An 18,500-nucleotide genomic window follows, 5' to 3' on the forward strand; every position below is an offset into this window, starting at 1 on the left:
TGCAACATGGCTTCATCCCAGAGGTCGCAATCAGGTACCCGATACCCGTACCCTACCCGTACCCGGCCGGGTACGGGTACGGCTGGGTACGGGTACCCGTTTGCGACCCTGGTGCGGCCGGGTACGGGTAAGGAATCAAAACCCGTTTGCGACCTCTGGGGGAGGGTGAGTGTGAGTACGGTGCATTTACGACGAAACGTCGTGCGTTAATTTAATTGTTTTATTTTTATTTTGTTTTCACCTACGTGACTTTACCGAAAAAACCAAAGAGTATGGATCCTTGCAGTCACAAAAACTTCAAATCTAGATACTGTCGGTATTCTGTATGTATGTGTAGCGGGTAGCATGCTGCACTACAAACCCGGTGACTCGAGTTTGATTCCCGCTCACAGCCAACACCAGTGACGATTATCTAAACCAGTCCTGTGCCTCCCCTAGGTCGACTCAGCCTCAAATCAGTACCTTGTACGGTGTGTAAAATCATCGCGACTGGGGAGACAAAGGTGGCTGGGCGTGGTGCTGGCCACCCACCCCCTGGGGTGCCGTTCCGGCCTTCATAGGTTCTCGCGAACAGCACTTGCCCCAACAATCTTTTACAGGCTATACGGGGGATCTTTGTTTTTGTTGAACTTCTTTCGCACCGTACATAGCCAACCATAGTAATCGGGAGGTGCAGAGGAAGGACAGGGCAAATACCTCTTTGTACACCTGGTTCAGGTTGCTGGCTGATTGTTGATTTGAGACTCCGTCTGTTGCCGTCGATGATGCAGCCCCAATGCGGTTCGTCACACTCACGTGGCCGGGTGGCAGGGAGCCCGCTCGACCGCGCTGTGACCCCGCTCGACCGCGCTGTGACCCCTCTCGACCGCTCTCCCCCCACCGTCCCTCCATCTGCAGAAGCTGTTTGTGCTGCTCTTCGGGGATGTGCTGGTGCTGTCCCGCCCAGCGTCGCGAGGCAACGACGGCTGCTGCTACCAGGTGTACCGCCAGCCGATCCCCCTGCGAGATCTCCGCCTCGAAGACCTGCAGGACGGCGAGGTCAAGATGGGCGGCTCCTTCCGCGGAGCCTTCAGCAACAATGACAAAGGTGAGCCTGCTTCTTGGGGGTGCGGAGAGGGGACCGGCTGTCTGTAGATGTGCAGGAGAGTGGCGCAAGTGAATACATCGTGAACGCAGGAGGGAGAGGGAGGGGCGGCACTGACGTCGTGGTCTTGGCCGCGCCGCGGGCCGCCCGTGTTTGTGCTGTAAAACTAAACTGTTTTTATTTTACCAGGTAAGGCCCACTGAGCTATGTAGCGCTTTTTTTCTGAAGCGACCTGGCCACAAACGATAGCTCTCCGAAGTGGCTTTTCACGTGAAAATGTATAGCAGCCAAATACTCTTAAACGAATGTTTATTCTAAATGTGAAAGGAAGAACCGGAGAACCTGGAGATAAATCCAAGTGACCACGGGGAGAGAGAACATGCAAACTGCAAATATACAGGCATCAGGGTCGGGATCTAACCCACTACCTCCTCCATGCCAGGCGAGTTGTTAACATCTCGCCACTGTGGAGCCTGTAGATCGCACACCTAAGTAGTCTTCATGTTGGTGTCGTAGCACAGGCCTCGTGTCGCTGTAGTCCACACATTGGTGTGGCACTTGAGTTTTAGGTGGGAAGGGGGGCAGTGCCAGTGTAAATGTGTTTTATGGGATTCCTGCCCAGCTGTGAAGCAGAGTGATTCCAAGTGTGAGGACACTAGCATGCACATATCAGCAATGCAACATTTGCAAGGTACACATCATGCAGTCCCTTGCCAATGACGATGACCTCTCTTGCATAGGGAGTCAGTAATCCTTCGTCATCTTACCTGGTTGTTCTGTTTGATTCCTATGAGTTCACTTGTGACTAGCAAGACCGGCGTTTGAACGACACACCTTTCCGCATAGATCACATGCACAGTGGGCTGAGGGTAACTCCTGAGATTCATGCACTGGTCGACACTGTAACCACTTCTAACCAACGTCTCCTGGCTTGTTATTATTCCGTGCTTTCAAGACCAAGGCTGTGCACCATTGCTGTACACGAGTGCATTTGAGTATGCAATGAGAATGTTTTTTTAGGAGCATTGGCACTCCACTCTACTGCTTATGCTGATTGTTAGACTTACATAACATTTTGGCAGCTATTCGTACATTAGCCATTCGGATTAAGTTGTCATCTGATGAGGTGTTTGAGCCCCTTATTTCGGCTAGGTTTATAAATATTATGGTTGGATCTACGATGTATAATTACATAATTACATGTCATAATTATCACTTTTCACGGATAACATTTCACATATCATTGAGTGAATCCACCTTGACTGTGAAGACCATCGTGATGCAACATGTCTTACCAGTAGCTTAGGTGCCACTTGTTACTGCGACGCAGAGATGTTAACGCCCGCCGTTGTGCCCTTTCAAGCAGCAAAGAACATCTTCCGCGTGGGCTTCAAGGACTCGCTGCAGGGCCAGTCGCACACCTTGCAGGCACACGACTCTTACAGCAAACAGCAGTGGCTCAACAGCATCCGCTCAGCCATCACTGCCCTGGGGGTGGCCGCGCCGGACGACGAGACGTCGGCGCAGCCCGAGCAGCCGCCCTCGGGGGCGGACGACCCGGAGGGCCTAGGCCCCGTGCCGCCCTCGCCGATGTCGGTAAGCGACACGCCGCCGTCCCTGTCCGGCACCGGCACGGAGGACGAGCTGTCGCCGTGCAGCAGCGACAGCCGCCCCGTGTCGATGGCGGAGGAGGAAGACGACGAGGTTGAGGAGGACGGCGCTCCCAACCACCCCTTCCCACCGTCGGGCGGCAACGGCGGCAGCGCGGGGAGCGACTGCGCCGTGTTCTCGGCGTCGGACGAGCGCGACAGCGGCGACCGATCTCCCATCCCCAAGGAGATGGACGACTCCGATTCGGACACGAACTCGTGCGGCACGCCGGCCATGATGGACGTGAGCCACGGCTCTCGGCTGGACCAACTCCTCGAAGCGGCAGAACGCGAGGCGGCGACGGACGGTCTCGCCGCGGGCGCGGCGCCGTGCGGCGACTCGTCCCTGTGCGAACTTAAAAAGGAGACCACCGTGTGACCGCACGCCCACGCTGCAGGCGGGGGGGGGGGCACGAGGTCACGCCGCCGCGCGCCTCTTTCGTTTTTCCTCAGTGTTGATCGTTGAAGTGAAGTGTTGCCAGCAGATGGCTGTGTGTGTGTGTGGCCGGTCCTGTATAAAAACTCGAGCTGCGTGCATCGCGACGAGTTTACGTAAAAGCATCCATCCGCTAATGCGTGTGTAGGTCGCGCGCTGAGCAGCAGAGCTGGGCGTGCGCGTCATTCGTTTTAACCGTTACCATGTCAGTCGGCGAGAAGCTTTAGCAGTGGACGGTCGTTTACCAAACAGAGTTATTCTGCTGCCAGTTTACAAGGAGATGGGAACAGCTTCACGTACAGCAGCCGTCCTCGCTGAGCAAGACACACGCTGAGTGTTTGTGTGAAACTGTCCGGATGCCGAGTGAGCGTCGAAGCGCATTGTATAAAGCTCGAGCGTGTGTGACGTTGTGAGTGTACGTACGTGATATCAGTAATGGGAAGCCATACTTAAAACCACTACAGATAGTAAAGTACTGTACGGTAAGATTGTTACACACCGCAGTGAGTGAAACGATTAGATTTGTATCGCTTATTTTGGATTAAAGCACTCATTCTACCTGCCTGTCTCCAGGAAATAATCTGACATTGAAATGGTACTAATAAATTAACTGGACATTTTCTACACTTCTTTTTATAAAACCAGACCTGTAACCATTAATATAATTACTGAGCATTTTTTAAATTGTAAACTACATTGTGTAGTTAATTCTGCTGTGTAAAACAAACAATGGATAGTCTGATATAAGATGAAGCACCTAGTGGCACATGTTAGAATGTGGCCTGTCTGTACATAACGAGCTTGTTCATCTCTCTAATGCAGCTGACTTTGCTTATAGTTTACCGGAAGGGGGGGAGCTTTCTCTGCATGCATTTGGGCTAATTAGCTTATAGAAATATTTTTGTATTGCCGAGTTCAACGCGTGGGTAATAATTGTAAACTGCAGCTTTGGTTAGCATTGCTGGTGGCCACGCTAAGTTTCCGCAAAGTTGATCGTGTGGAGATAGACCACGGTTCTCTTCGCCAGGTTGTCCTAACCTCGCACGCTGCCCCGAGACTCTAAATGTTTTTGAGGCCCTTGTTTAACTTAAGCTTTTCCTCCTTTTAATAATCCGTGCCCCTAAGGGTGCGTTCGCTTCAGATCCTTTCTCAGCCTGTTTGCGGTCACATTTGTCTCTTAAGCAGGCACTGTAGGCTATGGCAATCAACATTGCATTTCTGGAGCAGCTACTTAAGCAGTGTGTGGCTTTCTCTTCTCTGTTTGGTTTTAATTGTCCTCGGGAATTTGTCCATTCAGTTCGATGACTTTGCAGGAAATGTCAAGTTTTTATTTCTTTTGGGTTCATTATTGCCTGGGATGTCATGTTTTTTCCAAATGGCCTTGAGGCCGTGTTTGTCCCTTGCACCTCACATTTCCCACAATGCAAGCAGCTGGCTATGATTTGTTGATGAGCACGAACGAGCAGAAGCTCACACCGATGTTGCTAGCTTGTCTCACTGTGCCACACTTGTTTGGACCAGAGTGTATCTGCCTTGTACAGCTGAGGGCACAATGAAGGTTGTGGACAGTCACGCAGAACGCCCATCGACGTGTGTGCTGTGTGCGTGTTCTGCATTCACCGTTAGCTGTAAAAAGTCATCACTTATTCTTTCTCCTTACATATGTTAATATAACTATGGATTGCATAGACCCATACTGCTTGCTATAGGGTCTACATGCACTGCAAACAGAGCTGACTGCTGGACTGAATCATGACCTTGATTTGTGACAATTCATAGAATCTGGGAGCGAATGAATTGTTACACGCCTTATGAATCTGTATAATTATTCGTAGTTTTTTCCAGAAAAAAATCCATTGTTGCTGAGGTATGAGCCCTTCACGCAACCCTCTTTGGACATTATTAGGTAGTCTTTTTGTGACACTTTGAGGTGTGCCGATTGCTCGCAAACCCCTTAACTAAAGCGTGTTTACCCAATTCGTGTATTGTTATCTTTGTGCCTATGACATCTTGATGTTCAACAGCACTGCTTGCGGCCTCCGGTTGCAGCGATAAGTGCTTGCCGATAATGGAGTATAAATTTCTGGCGCATTCTCCTTGAGGTCTGCCTGTCTGTGAAGTTCCAAAAACTCCTGAAGATGCTAGCAAAGCTGTACACCGAGTGGCCTGTACACACGCACGCTGGACAATCTGGCGGATCTGGGCATTTGCTCGTACACAAACCACCGCGTGACCAGTACGTTTACACCTGAATGGGCACATCCGTGTTGCCCTTCGGTGACCCGAACCCCTGGGGTGAACTGCATCTGTAAATCTGAAATAATTTCAGATGTGATTTCATACGTATGATCAGAACTGCTGCTGAGTGGCAACAGGCGGAGGAGGCACGAGCCTCAGACACGACAGGGGGATTTGCCGAGCACGTTTTGCCACGAGCTGCAACGCTTCTTCGGTGGGGATGGGCGGCTGTGGGTTTCTCGTGTGTTTGTGGATTTTATTCGGATTCATAGGAGAATCGTAAAATCCCTGGAGAAGGTTGCATCGGCCCTGTTTAACGTTGTCTTGGGCTCTGCTTATTCCGTTCATGCTCACTCGCAATACTGGTCAAATGCATGTAACTATGTGCGTACACTGTATTTTTATATGCCGGGTGATGTGAAATCCTGCGTCCACGCATCTGTAGTCAGGGTGGCCGTGTACACAAAGGAGGCATTCACCCTTGCCTGCCGATGCAGCGTTAGGAAAACCTCACAAGCCATGTGCGCGGGCACAGCTATGGACGACATTCTGAGTCATCCACTGTGTATTGTGTAAATTTACGCTCAGCTAGATCACTGTAAAACGCGTATGGTTTGCAGGGGAAGTAAGAGCAGGATATATTTCTATGCGAGCTGCATTTTTCGATGGAAAGCTGCAGATTTGTATACCAGGAGGATAAGACAAGGCAGTGGAATGGAGAGACGGCAAACGGACGCGTTATTTTTCAAGTGCCAGATGCCGAGAACGTGTCTGTCATGTGTTTGTGTTACTAATGAGATAGATTTGTATTTAAATCCAAAAAAGTATTGAATAAATATCCATGCAGAGGCTTGCTGTTTTCGCCGATAATTTTTTGTTTTTTTACATAAATCACGCAGCAAAAAAAGGATGAAGGCACCAATAAAGGGAATGTATTCCACCCTAATCCAATGCACAATCAACACAAGCGACCAGATGAGCAACTTGACACACATCATCTTCATCAGAATGTCATTCACAACATCTCCATAAACAACTGGAACAGATTCCCAAGGCGATGCGATGCGACCATTTCTTAAGCATCAGAATGTGGCCCCAGAAAAAAAAAAGTTGTTATACGCACAAACTAGCCAACCAGCTACTTAATACTAGCCAAACATCTGACCATAACCAATTAACCACTATTACTAGTCATCGCTGACTAAACAACGAGCCAACCAGCCACTAGCATTAGCCCTCCACGAACAAAACCACCACTTGTGCAATCCTGCCTGTTGTGACCGTAACTCTTCCCTTAAATGAACCTCTGCCAACTTCACCGGTCCCATTAAACATTTTTGTCCGCCTTTCAGTTTTGCTATTCGTGCCACCATCATGTATTTTGTTACGTTGTATCTTGTAGTAATAATAATAGTTTTTTTTAATGCTTAATTACGTGCTTAAGTTTGGTTATGAGATCACCAAAACCAATAAGTCCCAGAGCTCTGCTCCCCCCCATTGGCATTGATGTCGGGTGCGCAGGCAATGCGATTGTATCGTGACCCACGTGTGGCAAGGGCTCCAGGTGGACATGGAGGGGGGGGCCCATTTAATTCCTCACACCAGGGCCCATACCAAACACGCTACGCACACTACTCCAATACAACTGAAATATAGAACTGCATCGATTATCTTTTATTCGTACTCCAATAGTCTGTTGTGAAAATTGCTCGTTCTTTCGTTATTTCCCAAGCCCGCACCGTATCGGTTGCTCTTGATGTCAAAAAAGGTCATAATTTTTATTTTATCCCCCCCCTGCAAGATGAACCACACACGCTCAATGGGATATTTGGCTTCATTAGCATTTGCTCTGAAGCTGTTTGCCACCCAATATGCAAAGCAGAGGCCTCTTCAACGCCGCCCACGCACGACATTAATATTTTACAAACGTGGCCATCTCAGGAGTGAACCATCCTGCAGGTGGTGCATCCCATTAACCCCCGTCACGAGTAAATGCTCCCCGCTGTCGCGTTGCGGTCTTTAACATCGGGCTGTGGAGTGCCTTGAAGGCATGGCAACGAGTCCCACTTCGAACATCGTTGCCAAGATCATGCAAGCGCGCATACAATATTGGCATTGTGTTTATACGAAGCAGTGGCCGATGGTTACCGTTGCGTGCGTGCGTGTTTGTTTGTTTGCAAAAAAAATAGTGTTTTGCGGAGAGGCAGCCGCGTCCTTTTCAGCGTCCGAGAGCGTCACATGCGCCAAGATCTATCCACCGCTGCGTGAAAGTCTCGTCAAGCCATCGCCATCTCTGAAGGTCCTGCGAAGGACGTGTACATCCCTACGATGCGCTTCCCTCTGGCTGCCACTCCGCGACTGGTCTCGGACGCTGCCGCTTTTCGCACTTGCGGTTGGCTAAGGACGGTGCAAAAGAAGTTCAACATACCGAACATGAATACTTCTCGTGGCGTTTCCTTCTCTCAAGCCCGCTTACTTTTACCGTGTTCCTAACTTTGCGTATGTTCTCTAAACCGTCTGTTCTTCTTTCTGTCATCGCCCAGGAACCAATACCACTCAAATTTTTTTAAATCAAAAATACAAACAATTTCAGAAGCTTTGTCAATTCATTGCTGGATGTCAGTGTCCCCTAAAGTGTGTTGGCCGTGGGGGGGGTTGTTAGACCATACTTCACCACGCTGGGCAGTGTCCAAGACCGGCTTGGATATCGCTCGCCAACTAATGTTAGCCTTAGCCAGATTTCAAGCTCTTACAGCAGAAGATGTAGCTTGGTCTGCGAGAATGTTCCCAGCGTCAGGTTAACTCGTAGACGAGTCAAGCTTGCGTGTTGGTATTTAAAATCGATGACATTTTGATTGAACCCGGTTCTGACGGGGGAAGACGAAAACAAGAACATTTCGAATGGAAAACAGAAAGAGTCGAAGCAACGTGGGTGGGTTAGCAACTTTCAGCCTGGAGAAGAAAACCACGTTTCATCCAACAGCAGACAAGGTAATGTGCTGATGATTTTGTTGAACCAAGTGGAGGAACTTGCTGGAAAGTGGCCTTTCTTTTTGTTTAACACTGCCCAGCAACTTCACGCGGCACGGGACAGGCTGCAACTTCCGCTTGTGCCCAACCAGAGCGCCACCGTGACTGTCCAAGTGCTCTTCGAGCTGCACTGGCTTCCGATTGCCGAACGAATACCTCGTTATCAGATCGCGCTCATTCCGCGCAAAGTGCTCGGAAGGACGACCCGCCGAAGTGGATGTCACAGAGCTTCCTGCCGAGGTCCCTTTGAGTGATCAATCTGCGGTCCGCTCACAGTAATGGGTCTCCACTTTCCCCACCTGCTCAGCCCAACAGGGTAAAATGGTCCATCGCATGACGTTCGAACCGATATATATATAACTTTAAAATTCTCAAAGTGAGAATTTAGCCAAATGAAGTGCCAGAACCAAGGGTTTTTTTGTGTGTAGGTGTGTGTGTGCATTCATTGGTGACCAGCACCGACCCAATGAAGTGAGAACACGATTTGACGACGGGAGGCTTCGCTGGAGGTCAGACTCAGGAACTGAGGGGTAACGGCCTCGGTGCTTCTGACCTTTGAGTCACACGGCCGCCTCTCTCGTGCGCTGCCTCCTGACGTTAGCGGCTTCAAAGGACGCGATGCTGGGCAGCGCCGTGTCCCCCCGACCACCCACGGCAAACTGGCTTGGGCATTGAGGCGAGCGAGTCCGTTCTGGTGAACTTTGCTGCTTAGCTGAATGCATGTGGTGGTTTCGTGGCCCAGCCTCTCCGGGTTACTTTGCTCAGTCGGTGTTTGACCATACTCTTTGTTTTTTTCAGTAAAGTCACGTAGGTAAAAAATAAAAATTACTTAAATCACGACGTTTCGGGCGCAACACAAGCGTCCTTCTTCAGGTTGGAACAACTTAGCGAAAGCACACCGCTTAAGTGTGCACACACAACTTAGCGAAAGCACACCGCTTAAGTGTGTCGCGCCCGAAACGTCGTGATTTTATTTATTTAAATTTTTTACCTACGTGACTTCACCGAAAAAAGCAGTATGAATCCTTGCAGTCACGAACTTCAAATCTAGAATACGGTGTTTGACCGCTGAGGGCGTAACGCAAGGCTGTAATTACAATACATATTGGGGGGGACATAAAAATTCAAATATGAAAAAAATTCGTCGTCGTCCCCCCCAATATATTGCTATAAAATAAATTTCTGTTTATATGATTGTGGTTATGGTTGTACTTTATTAATCCCTAATTTCTGCCATTACATACAATGAAACAAGAACATGTAAAAAAAGAAAAACAGAGCAATGTAATACAATGCACTATTAGACATTATTGTAAAAAAAATACATCCTATGTGGTCGTGATTTTTTTTAAATATTTTAGGCAGACAATGTCAAGAAATTCGTTTTTAAATTTAGATTTTTTTTTCGAGGGGGGGGGGACCCCCACACCCCCTGGAAGATTTAGTCCCCCCCAATGTTGACTCCATGGCTACGGCCTTGGCGTAACGGATTAATTTTTTACCCCCCAATTCCTGTCGCTGTGTCCCCCTGTAGCGTCACCGTTCCGCAGCGATGCACATTGATGCCTTCTTCATTGAGGGCGATATTTGCACGTAAAATAAAGATCGATCGATCGATCTATGGCACTGGCGTTTATGGTAGCTCCTGCACATGTTTCTAGCTACGGTCCACTGTGGCTTCAAGAGTTTCCCCGGCACGAAAACTGCGGCAAAGTTGAGCTTTGTTAGATATTTAATTACCAGCTCTCTCTCTTTTTTTTCCCCCACCTCACCCATGCTGTGGCTGTGCCCTTCCCTCACAAATGTCAAGAATGGCTCCATAAAGCGGCACTAATTAGGGGGACCCACAGCTGATGCACCACCGCTCCTCAGTGAGGCGTCGAATTTGTATTCAGCCCCTTTCGGGATGGGTCTTCGGACATCAAAGTGTGACATTTTGGGCGATGGTTAATCGCGCGTTGGCTTGCATTCGCTGTGCTCGTTACATCTTCTTACCTCGCCGTGTGCATCCTCCATCTCGGCGTCCTTCCCGGAATCCCTCATCGCCTCCAAGCTTGTGTTGCTGCTGCTGCTCCTTCACCTCGGTGTCAGGAGGCAGTATTCTCAAACACAGCTGGCCACGAGCTCGTCACGCCTGACGGCTCCCTTCAGTTTAACGTGGAGTAGGTTTCCGCGACCAATACCATCCATCAAGGTTTTTTTTTTTGGGGGGGGGGGGTTAGATCACGTAAATATATAAATGTGTCGTTAAAGCCGCCACCACTCGACACAGCCAATTACCAAGGTTTGTCACGTAAACAGAACGTGCCAATTCGTTACTAGTACAGCAACACCGGTGTGTTGGAGAGCAAAGCCACATCATTTACAATCTAAGTACGACGTTTCGCCAGTAATTACAACTAGCTTCATCGGCCAACACCGCAGCGACTCCACTCAGAAGGGTTCCGCGGTCTTGACAGACGCGTGGCAGGCGGCACACACACGGGATGAGACTGAGAAAAGAGAGCCGTGGACAAGTCGCAGATGAGAGAGAGATTAATTCGCCTTTTTATAAAGGGTGCTTCAAAAACTGTTTTAACACTCATATGGGACTATCGTTTTTAATGGGAAAAGAACGGATAATACACTGTAGCATGATAACACATTCCTTCGGAGGGAGCTGGTAGGAACGTTGGGTTGCTCGGTCAATGGCCAGGGTCAACGGCGGCGTGGTGTATTCCGCAAATATGGCCGACTGTGAGGGCGGGCACAAGCCGGCGTGAGTAGGTGAAACGTTGAGTTTTATAAGGGCACCACGGGGTGACCAGCCCCTCCCCACCCAGCCCCACCCCTCCCACCCCCACCCAGCCCCACCCTCCCCACCCAGCCCCTCCCTCTCCACCCAGCCCCTCCCTGCACGACGGACACAATAATCCCCTGTTGGCTGGTGTAACCAGGAGGTTCCTACCCGTAACAAATGTAAATGTTTATAGCTTCACAAAGTCAAAGAGTCTCTCCACTTGCTTGCCATCGTTGTCAAGACACGCCTGGAATCTTCTCCAGGTGGTCTACAGAGCCCGGAGGCTGCACATCTCTTGTGGCATGGTCGCAAATTCCCGGAAGTGAATTTTTCCCATTGGCTTTTCACGTTCGTCACGATACGAATCTGAGGTCATATTTGGTTGCACCACGGAACCCCGGGTGTCCCCTTTGAGCTGTTTAGGGGCCCTCAGCGTTGTTGCTCACTTTGCTACGACGTCACCGCCGTCGCCCACACTCCCTACCTTCTTGACCTCGTGTCGCCCTTCCTCTCCACCGCGGCACGCCGTGTCCCAGCAATCACCGGGTCCTCTAAACGTCAGATTGTCCGTCGGATGAGTAAGGGTGCTCTTCACATCATCAAGCCTCCGTGACAGAGACTCCCTGTCCCTGCTATTTTTTGCCCCGCTGATTCCAATGTGACGTGAATGTCCCGATCCTGGCTAATTCCCCCTTTATGTTACCGACAAATAGACAATGTTCTTTTTCGTCAATCGCATCATGCAATCTGTGTAATTGTATCCATGTAATTTGCAGCGAAACGTCCATAATTCCACGGTTGCCTCTTCTGCCTTTGAGGTAGCCTATCAGCTGTGCTTGCATTACACTTAAATAAAAACACAATTGCCTCTACATCACACGTATTCCATGTCTGTGCCTTTATCTTATGAGCACGTGATGTAAAACGTGGTGCGATCCGTCTGTGTGCAGGTGCCAGGTGGATTGTTGCATGGTAGAATTGTGACGGGGGTGGTGGCGGCTTTTTTTTCCAGCAGCGAGTGGGTTGACCATGGCTGGCTGATGATGATGATGATGTAAAGCACTGTTTTGTGATATATTGTCGATATAGTTTGTGAAAATATTTAGTAAAATTATTCGTTTTCTTACGTGGCAAGCCGTCATAGTTTTTCGTTGTTGTCTTGTTAAAAAAAAAAGTAATGCAAAAAAATGCGTGCACACTTAATTTACTACTTAATGTTGAAAAACAAATTAAAAATGTTAGCAAAGAGAGTGGCACAAACAACGATGAAGGCTTACACGTTAAACGGTCGTTGGATTTCAATCAGAAGTGCAGTTTGGTGAAATCACTCATTGAGTGCCTCCGAAGCCTAAGTTTAAAAAAGGGCAGATATTTGTTATGGCTTGAGTGGGATATTATTATAAGGTGTGTGCATATATATATACAGGCAGACCTCGCTTAGCACTCAAGTTGCGTTCCTGGAGAAGTGAGCAGCGCTAATCGAATCGGTGCCTACAAGGGGTCGTCATACCATTGCCCACATGGGGATACGTTCCCGACAGCAGCGTTATATCTTTCGTATGAGCAACAAATGAGGGCTTCATTGGGTATCGCTTATGGCGCTACTAATACATGGGATGGGGTAAACATTATTTTAAGACTTAAAGCTTTCGTGACTGCAGGAATTCATATTCTTTGGGTCTTTTGGTAAAGTAACGTAGATAGTTCTAGATTTGAAGCTTTCGTGACTGCAAGGATTCATATTCTTAGGTTTTTTCGTTAAAGTCACGTAAGTAAAAAATTTAAATTAATAAAAGTAAAATAAAAAAATAAATCGTCACGTAGGTAAAAAAATGTAATTAATAAAAGTAAAATAAAAATAAAATAAAAATCGTCGTGATTTTTATTTTATTTTTGTTTTACTTCATTAATTTAATTTTTTTACCTACGTGACTTTACCGAAAAAACCCAAGAATATAACGTAGATAGGTTCAAAGAAAATAACAAAAAAACTACGACGTTTCGATCGCAACACGAGCGTTCGTCATCAGGAAGACAAAATTACTCCTTTTTTCTTCCTTGTGTTGCGTTCTACAGGGTCTCGCGCTAAGCGAAGTCTGCCTGTATACCGCGTATTTACCTATTAAAGCCTTCTAAAGTCTCATTACTCTTTTTTTCCCCATGACCATCCAGAATTTGGATGACTGCCCGATGATGCCATGAGTAAGGAGTGTGTTCTGGCGTACGAGATGAAACCAGAGGGCACACAGGCCACGCACGCATACAAGGTCGACAGTCAACACTGCCATCCTCTGACCATCTCACGGTCACACGTCCTCCCCCCAGTGGTGTGGAGGTCACCCGATCCAACGGTAGTGAAAAATGCCCGACCTTGCTGAGCTACAAAATTCCGAGTTAGCTAAGGACAGGCAGAATGAGAGGGCGTGAAAGGCGATTTAGTCGAGGCGATTTGTTCTCCGGGGAGAGATGGAGCAGTGAAATCAGCTCGCGTGCACATGGCTACGCTCGGTTTATCTTCTTGGTTCTTTCGGTAAAGTCACGTAGAAGGGAAATAATAAAATAATAAAAATAAAACATAATAAAATAATTCTCACGACGTTTCGGCCACAACGCAAGCAGCCGTCCTCAGTGAAGAACAGGTCTGTCGGAAAGACAGCGTCTGAATGTAGAAGATGAATCCCTGCATTCACGAAAGCTTCAAATCGAAATTTACGCTGGGTTTGTTGGCATTACAGGACCCTGAGAGAGAGAGCGGCGGTTTTGGGTTCATTTATCTTGCGGCGGATTAATCGTGACGGGCGATGATAAGGCAACAGGTTCGCACACCTCTTCTTAATCTAAAACGAACTTAAACGAAGCAAATACATGGGGAAGCCCGGTGGTTGTACTCAGTGCCGGATGAAGCGAGTGCGGGACCTGTAGCATATGATGTTATAAAGGGGCCCTCAATAAATAAAAAGACACGTGAATATTAAAACACACACTGTTTTTACTTGCACAGTAAAGTAATTGTATATTCTCATTTTCTATACAGCCAGTTAATACGACAAATCGCTAACCTTAAACACCCAGTCGTTTATAAAAATCGAAAGCAGTATAGTACTATAGTAATAGAGCAAGTGCAGAATCACTGAACCGGAATTTATAGCTTGAAAGCATTTAGCGCGGGGCCTTTGAAATCGCGAGGCCCGTAGTAACTACACGTGCAGCTACTACGCGTGCAGCTACTACGCGTGCAGCTACTACGCGCGCAGCTACTACGCGCGCAGCTACTACGCGCGCAGCTACTACGCGCGCAGCTACTACGCGCGCAGCTACTTGTGCTACGAGGATAATCCGGCACTGGTACTTGTACTGACTGCACGTGAAGCTCCACGTCCCGTTGTGTTTTCGGAGAAGTCGCTTGCCACTCAGCGGCACGTATTGCAGTGTCGCCCCCGTGTGGCCACTTACACCGAAGTGATTTTGCCGTCAAAACTCCACGCCAGTGAGACGAATGAATGGGATCGATGACGCATCAAAGTGAAAACACGTTTGTCAATAATGAAACCAACAAATTGCGACGTTTCGAGCAATGGCTCTTCGTCTAATCACACACGCATCTAATTTCGTGTCAGAATCTATTCGTATGTACGGATGAAAAAAAACAAGAATAGGTTTTACCCTTTTTGTCAATGAAACAGTTGTGTTAAGATGTGCAAACACCAAACAGAAACGGCGGTGAGAATAAAAAATAATAAAATTTCAATGTTTTTTTTATTCTTATTTTCACCTACGCGACTTTACCGAAAGAACCAAAGAGTATGGATTCTTGCAGTCATGAAAACTTCAAATCTAGAACCAAACAGAAACCTTTTGCCAGGAACCATGCCTGCATTGACGACACGTACTTGTGGTGAACATGCAAATAAAACACTGGTGGTTAGGGTTATCAGACGGGGCAGTAGTAGTGACTGGTTGTTTAGGTAGTTAGGGTCATCAGACGGGCTTGTAGTTGTTTCACTAGTTGGCTGGGGTTATGCTCATCAGATGCGCTCAAACTAGTGACTGGTTTACTAGATGGTTAGGGTTTACAACATTTGTATTTTAAAAGCAGTAAAACTTTTAGTTTGCATAGAGAGGGTTTCGTGCTGAGTATACTGCAACTGCATTTTCATGAAAATGCCAAAAACAAACAAACCTGTGAATGATTAATTTAAATCAAGAAATAGAACACAAATCTCGCGTGAAAGTACGGACAACACAACTGCACACATCCCCACAACGGACGAGGAGCATCTGACATCGTTTGTACGTTCAAAGACAAAAAAAGCACGTGTTGACGCTTCCTTGACGGTCACATTGTTTATTAGTCTTGGTGGTCCTCCGATGTGTGGCAGGAGCTCCTTCAGGAAATGAAATGGAGGCAGCGACAAGTTCACCCTTGATCTGCCACAGCTGCTGCCGCTGTTTGAAGCAGTCCCAGGCCTCTGGTGGGCAAAGCTACGAGATAGGCCCCCCCCCCCCCCCCCCTTGACAACCGCCACGAGATATGTTTTTAACAACAGTGTCAAAGAACAACAACATCACTTATTTTGCCAAGGCGGTGCGCCCCGTACAGCGTTAAATTTTCGAGACCGTGAGCGTCAGGACGGCAAGAGGGGGCCGTGATCTTATAAAAGCCACTGGCTGCGACCGTGTGAGACAAATCGAATATTGGGGTCCCACCTGACCGATTTCTGCACCCCCTGAGCTGATAATGTAGCTACTATGCCATTGATAATGTATTTACTACGCCACTGATAATGTAGTCACTACGCCACTGATAATGTAGTTACTACGCCACTGATAATGTAGTCACTACGCCACTGATAATGTAGTTACTAAACCACTGATAATGTAGTTACTACACCACTGATAATGTAGTTACTACGCCACTGATAATGTAGTCACTACGCCACTGATAATGTAGTTACTACACCACTGATAATGTAGTTACTACGCCACTGATAATGTAGTTACTACGCCACTGATAATGTAGTTACTACGACACTGATAATGTAGTCACTACGCCACTGATAATGTAGTCACTACACCACTGATAATGTAGTTACTACGACACTGATGATGTAGTCACTACACCACTGATAATGTAGTTACTACACCACTGATAATGTAGTTACTACGCCACTGATAATGTAGTTACTACACCACTGATAATGTAGTTACTACACCACTGATAATGTAGTTACTACACCACTGATAATGTAGTTACTACACCACTGATAATGTAGTTACTACACTACTGATAATGTAGTCACTACGCCACTTAGTCCAGACCATGGGTGGAAAAACCCGATTTTTCCAGCGGCAGGCATCGGGTTTTTTCTTTAATACAATTAAACCCGATTTTGGGGAATTAAAACCTGGTTTCATGAATACGAAACTCTGATCCAAGGCTTAGGCTGCTTCTTCGTCGGTGCTGCTATCGTACTCGGGGGGCCGTCGGGCACGGGGTAGTCGTAGAATGCGGCGGGCAGGTTGGTCTTGATGAACACGAGATTCTCCTCCACAATCGTGGGCGCCAGTGAGTTCCTTAGCTTGGAATGGATGAAGCCCATCGTTGAGAAGTTGGCGAAGGGCGGTTCTGCAATTAGAACCAATTAAACCGGATTTCTCCCAATCTCAGATGATCGGGTTTAATATAAAAAGACAATTAAACCCGATTTTTAAAAAAACCAGACTGTGCCACCCTTGGTCCAGACGATGTTGATTTATCAGCTTCATTTTTTGTGCAATATCCATCGTGAACAACTTCAATCCGACAGAAGTGAACTCAACAACCCACGCGTCGATTCTAATCATCCTTCGTAACGTGCTCAAGATTTTCTAAGCGTGAACGAACGTGCTGCATTTGAATGTCATAAGCAAACGTGGGCACACGCCAAACGCTGGTGTGTGTTATAACAGAATGATTGGTGTACGATGCTAGTCATCTTAATATCAAATTTCGATGTAAAGCTTTCGTGACTGCAGGGATTCATATTCTTGGATCTTTCGGTAAAGTCACGTAGAAAGGAAATAATAAAATAATAAAAAATAAAACAATAAAATTCTCACGACGGCTGCTTGTGTTGTGGCCGAAACGTCGTGAGAATTTGTATTATGTTGAATTTTTCTATATTTTATTATTTCCCTTCTACGTGACTTTACCGAAAGATCCAGAATATCTTAAGATCAATGTGCTGCTTTGAAGCACAATCCAGGCAGGGTGATGGGTTTGCATCTTGTCCCGTGGTGCAGTCGATTTCCTAAGCGAAGAAGACAAAACACATTGTTGAGCGTCAACTTTCACATGAGATGCAATGCCACTTGGTTTGTTCTGTAAATAAATAAAAACCGTGTTGTATCGTTGGTTCACATTAACGTTCATATACGGGGCGTTCGACCGTGACCCCATCGTTTGGGATGCGCTTAATCTTGTCAGACCTCAGAAGCTAAACAGGATTGAGTCTAATTCTAGATTTGAAGTTTTCGTGACTGCAAGGATCCATACTCTTTGTTTTTTTCGGTAAAGTCACGTAGGTAAAAAATAGAAATAAATTTAAATGAAAATAAAAAATAGAAAATAAATTTAATTGAAAATAAATAATTTATTTTATTTGTTTTCATTTATTTTCTATATTTTACCTACGTGACTTTACCGAAAAAATGTAAGAGTAAGGATTGAGTCTGTGTAGTGTGGGGTGGATGGGTGACCACCGTCCATTAAACAGCTGCTTCAGGGTTGTGCCGTGTTGTGGGCAGCAGAGGGCAGTCCAACAAAAGGTCAAGGCACAGCCTTGCAATGACCTGCTCATGCCACCCTCGTAGAAGGCATGTTGGCCTTCTCTTCCTAGCTGGGATAGGGAAGATCAGAGCACGTGATAACACCGTGTGACATTAAAGGATGAAAGCTACTTGGATCTATCAACTCCAGTTTGTATCCGAAACAGTGGACAAGAGGCGTTGTGGCCATTTCTCGGTGTTGTTTGTACCTCAGAGGCGTCAGCTATAGCACGGATGACGAGGGTAGGTGATTAATCAATTTGAGTACGTAATAAAGGCAGGGGGAAGAAGGGGAGTTGCATGGATTTCTTGGCTGAAAATCTTCAAGCGGAGCTCGATGGCACACCACTGTGTTGTGCCATCATGCTCGGCTAATAAACACATTCCTGCGGAGGGAGCTGGTAGGAACGTTGGGTTGCTCGGTCAATGGCCAGGGTTAACAGCGGCGTGGTGTATTCCGCAAATATGCCCGACTGT

General features: G+C 47.2%; 1 protein-coding gene across 4 annotated transcripts in view; it reads left to right on the plus strand.

Annotated features, from left to right (window-relative positions):
• Nucleotides 1-6,351, plus strand: part of ARHGEF3 (Rho guanine nucleotide exchange factor 3) — a 63,232-nt gene extending 56,881 nt beyond the window's left edge. Inside the window, exons 11-12 of one of the 4 annotated variants that reach the window (XM_078872320.1) lie at nucleotides 898-1,087; nucleotides 2,448-6,351. In XM_078872320.1, the coding sequence (XP_078728446.1) occupies nucleotides 898-1,087; nucleotides 2,448-3,112 (855 nt within the window). In that variant the 3' untranslated portion in view covers nucleotides 3,113-6,351. The remainder of the gene's footprint in view (nucleotides 1-897; nucleotides 1,088-2,447) is intronic. The other 3 variants (XM_078872321.1, XM_078872322.1, XM_078872323.1) reach the window with 3 other exon arrangements.
• The last annotated feature ends 12,149 nt before the right edge of the window (nucleotides 6,352-18,500 follow it).

The sequence above is a fragment of the Lampetra fluviatilis genome, chromosome 34, assembly GCF_964198595.1.
Source record: "Lampetra fluviatilis chromosome 34, kcLamFluv1.1, whole genome shotgun sequence".
NCBI classification, from domain to species: Eukaryota; Metazoa; Chordata; class Hyperoartia; order Petromyzontiformes; family Petromyzontidae; genus Lampetra; species Lampetra fluviatilis.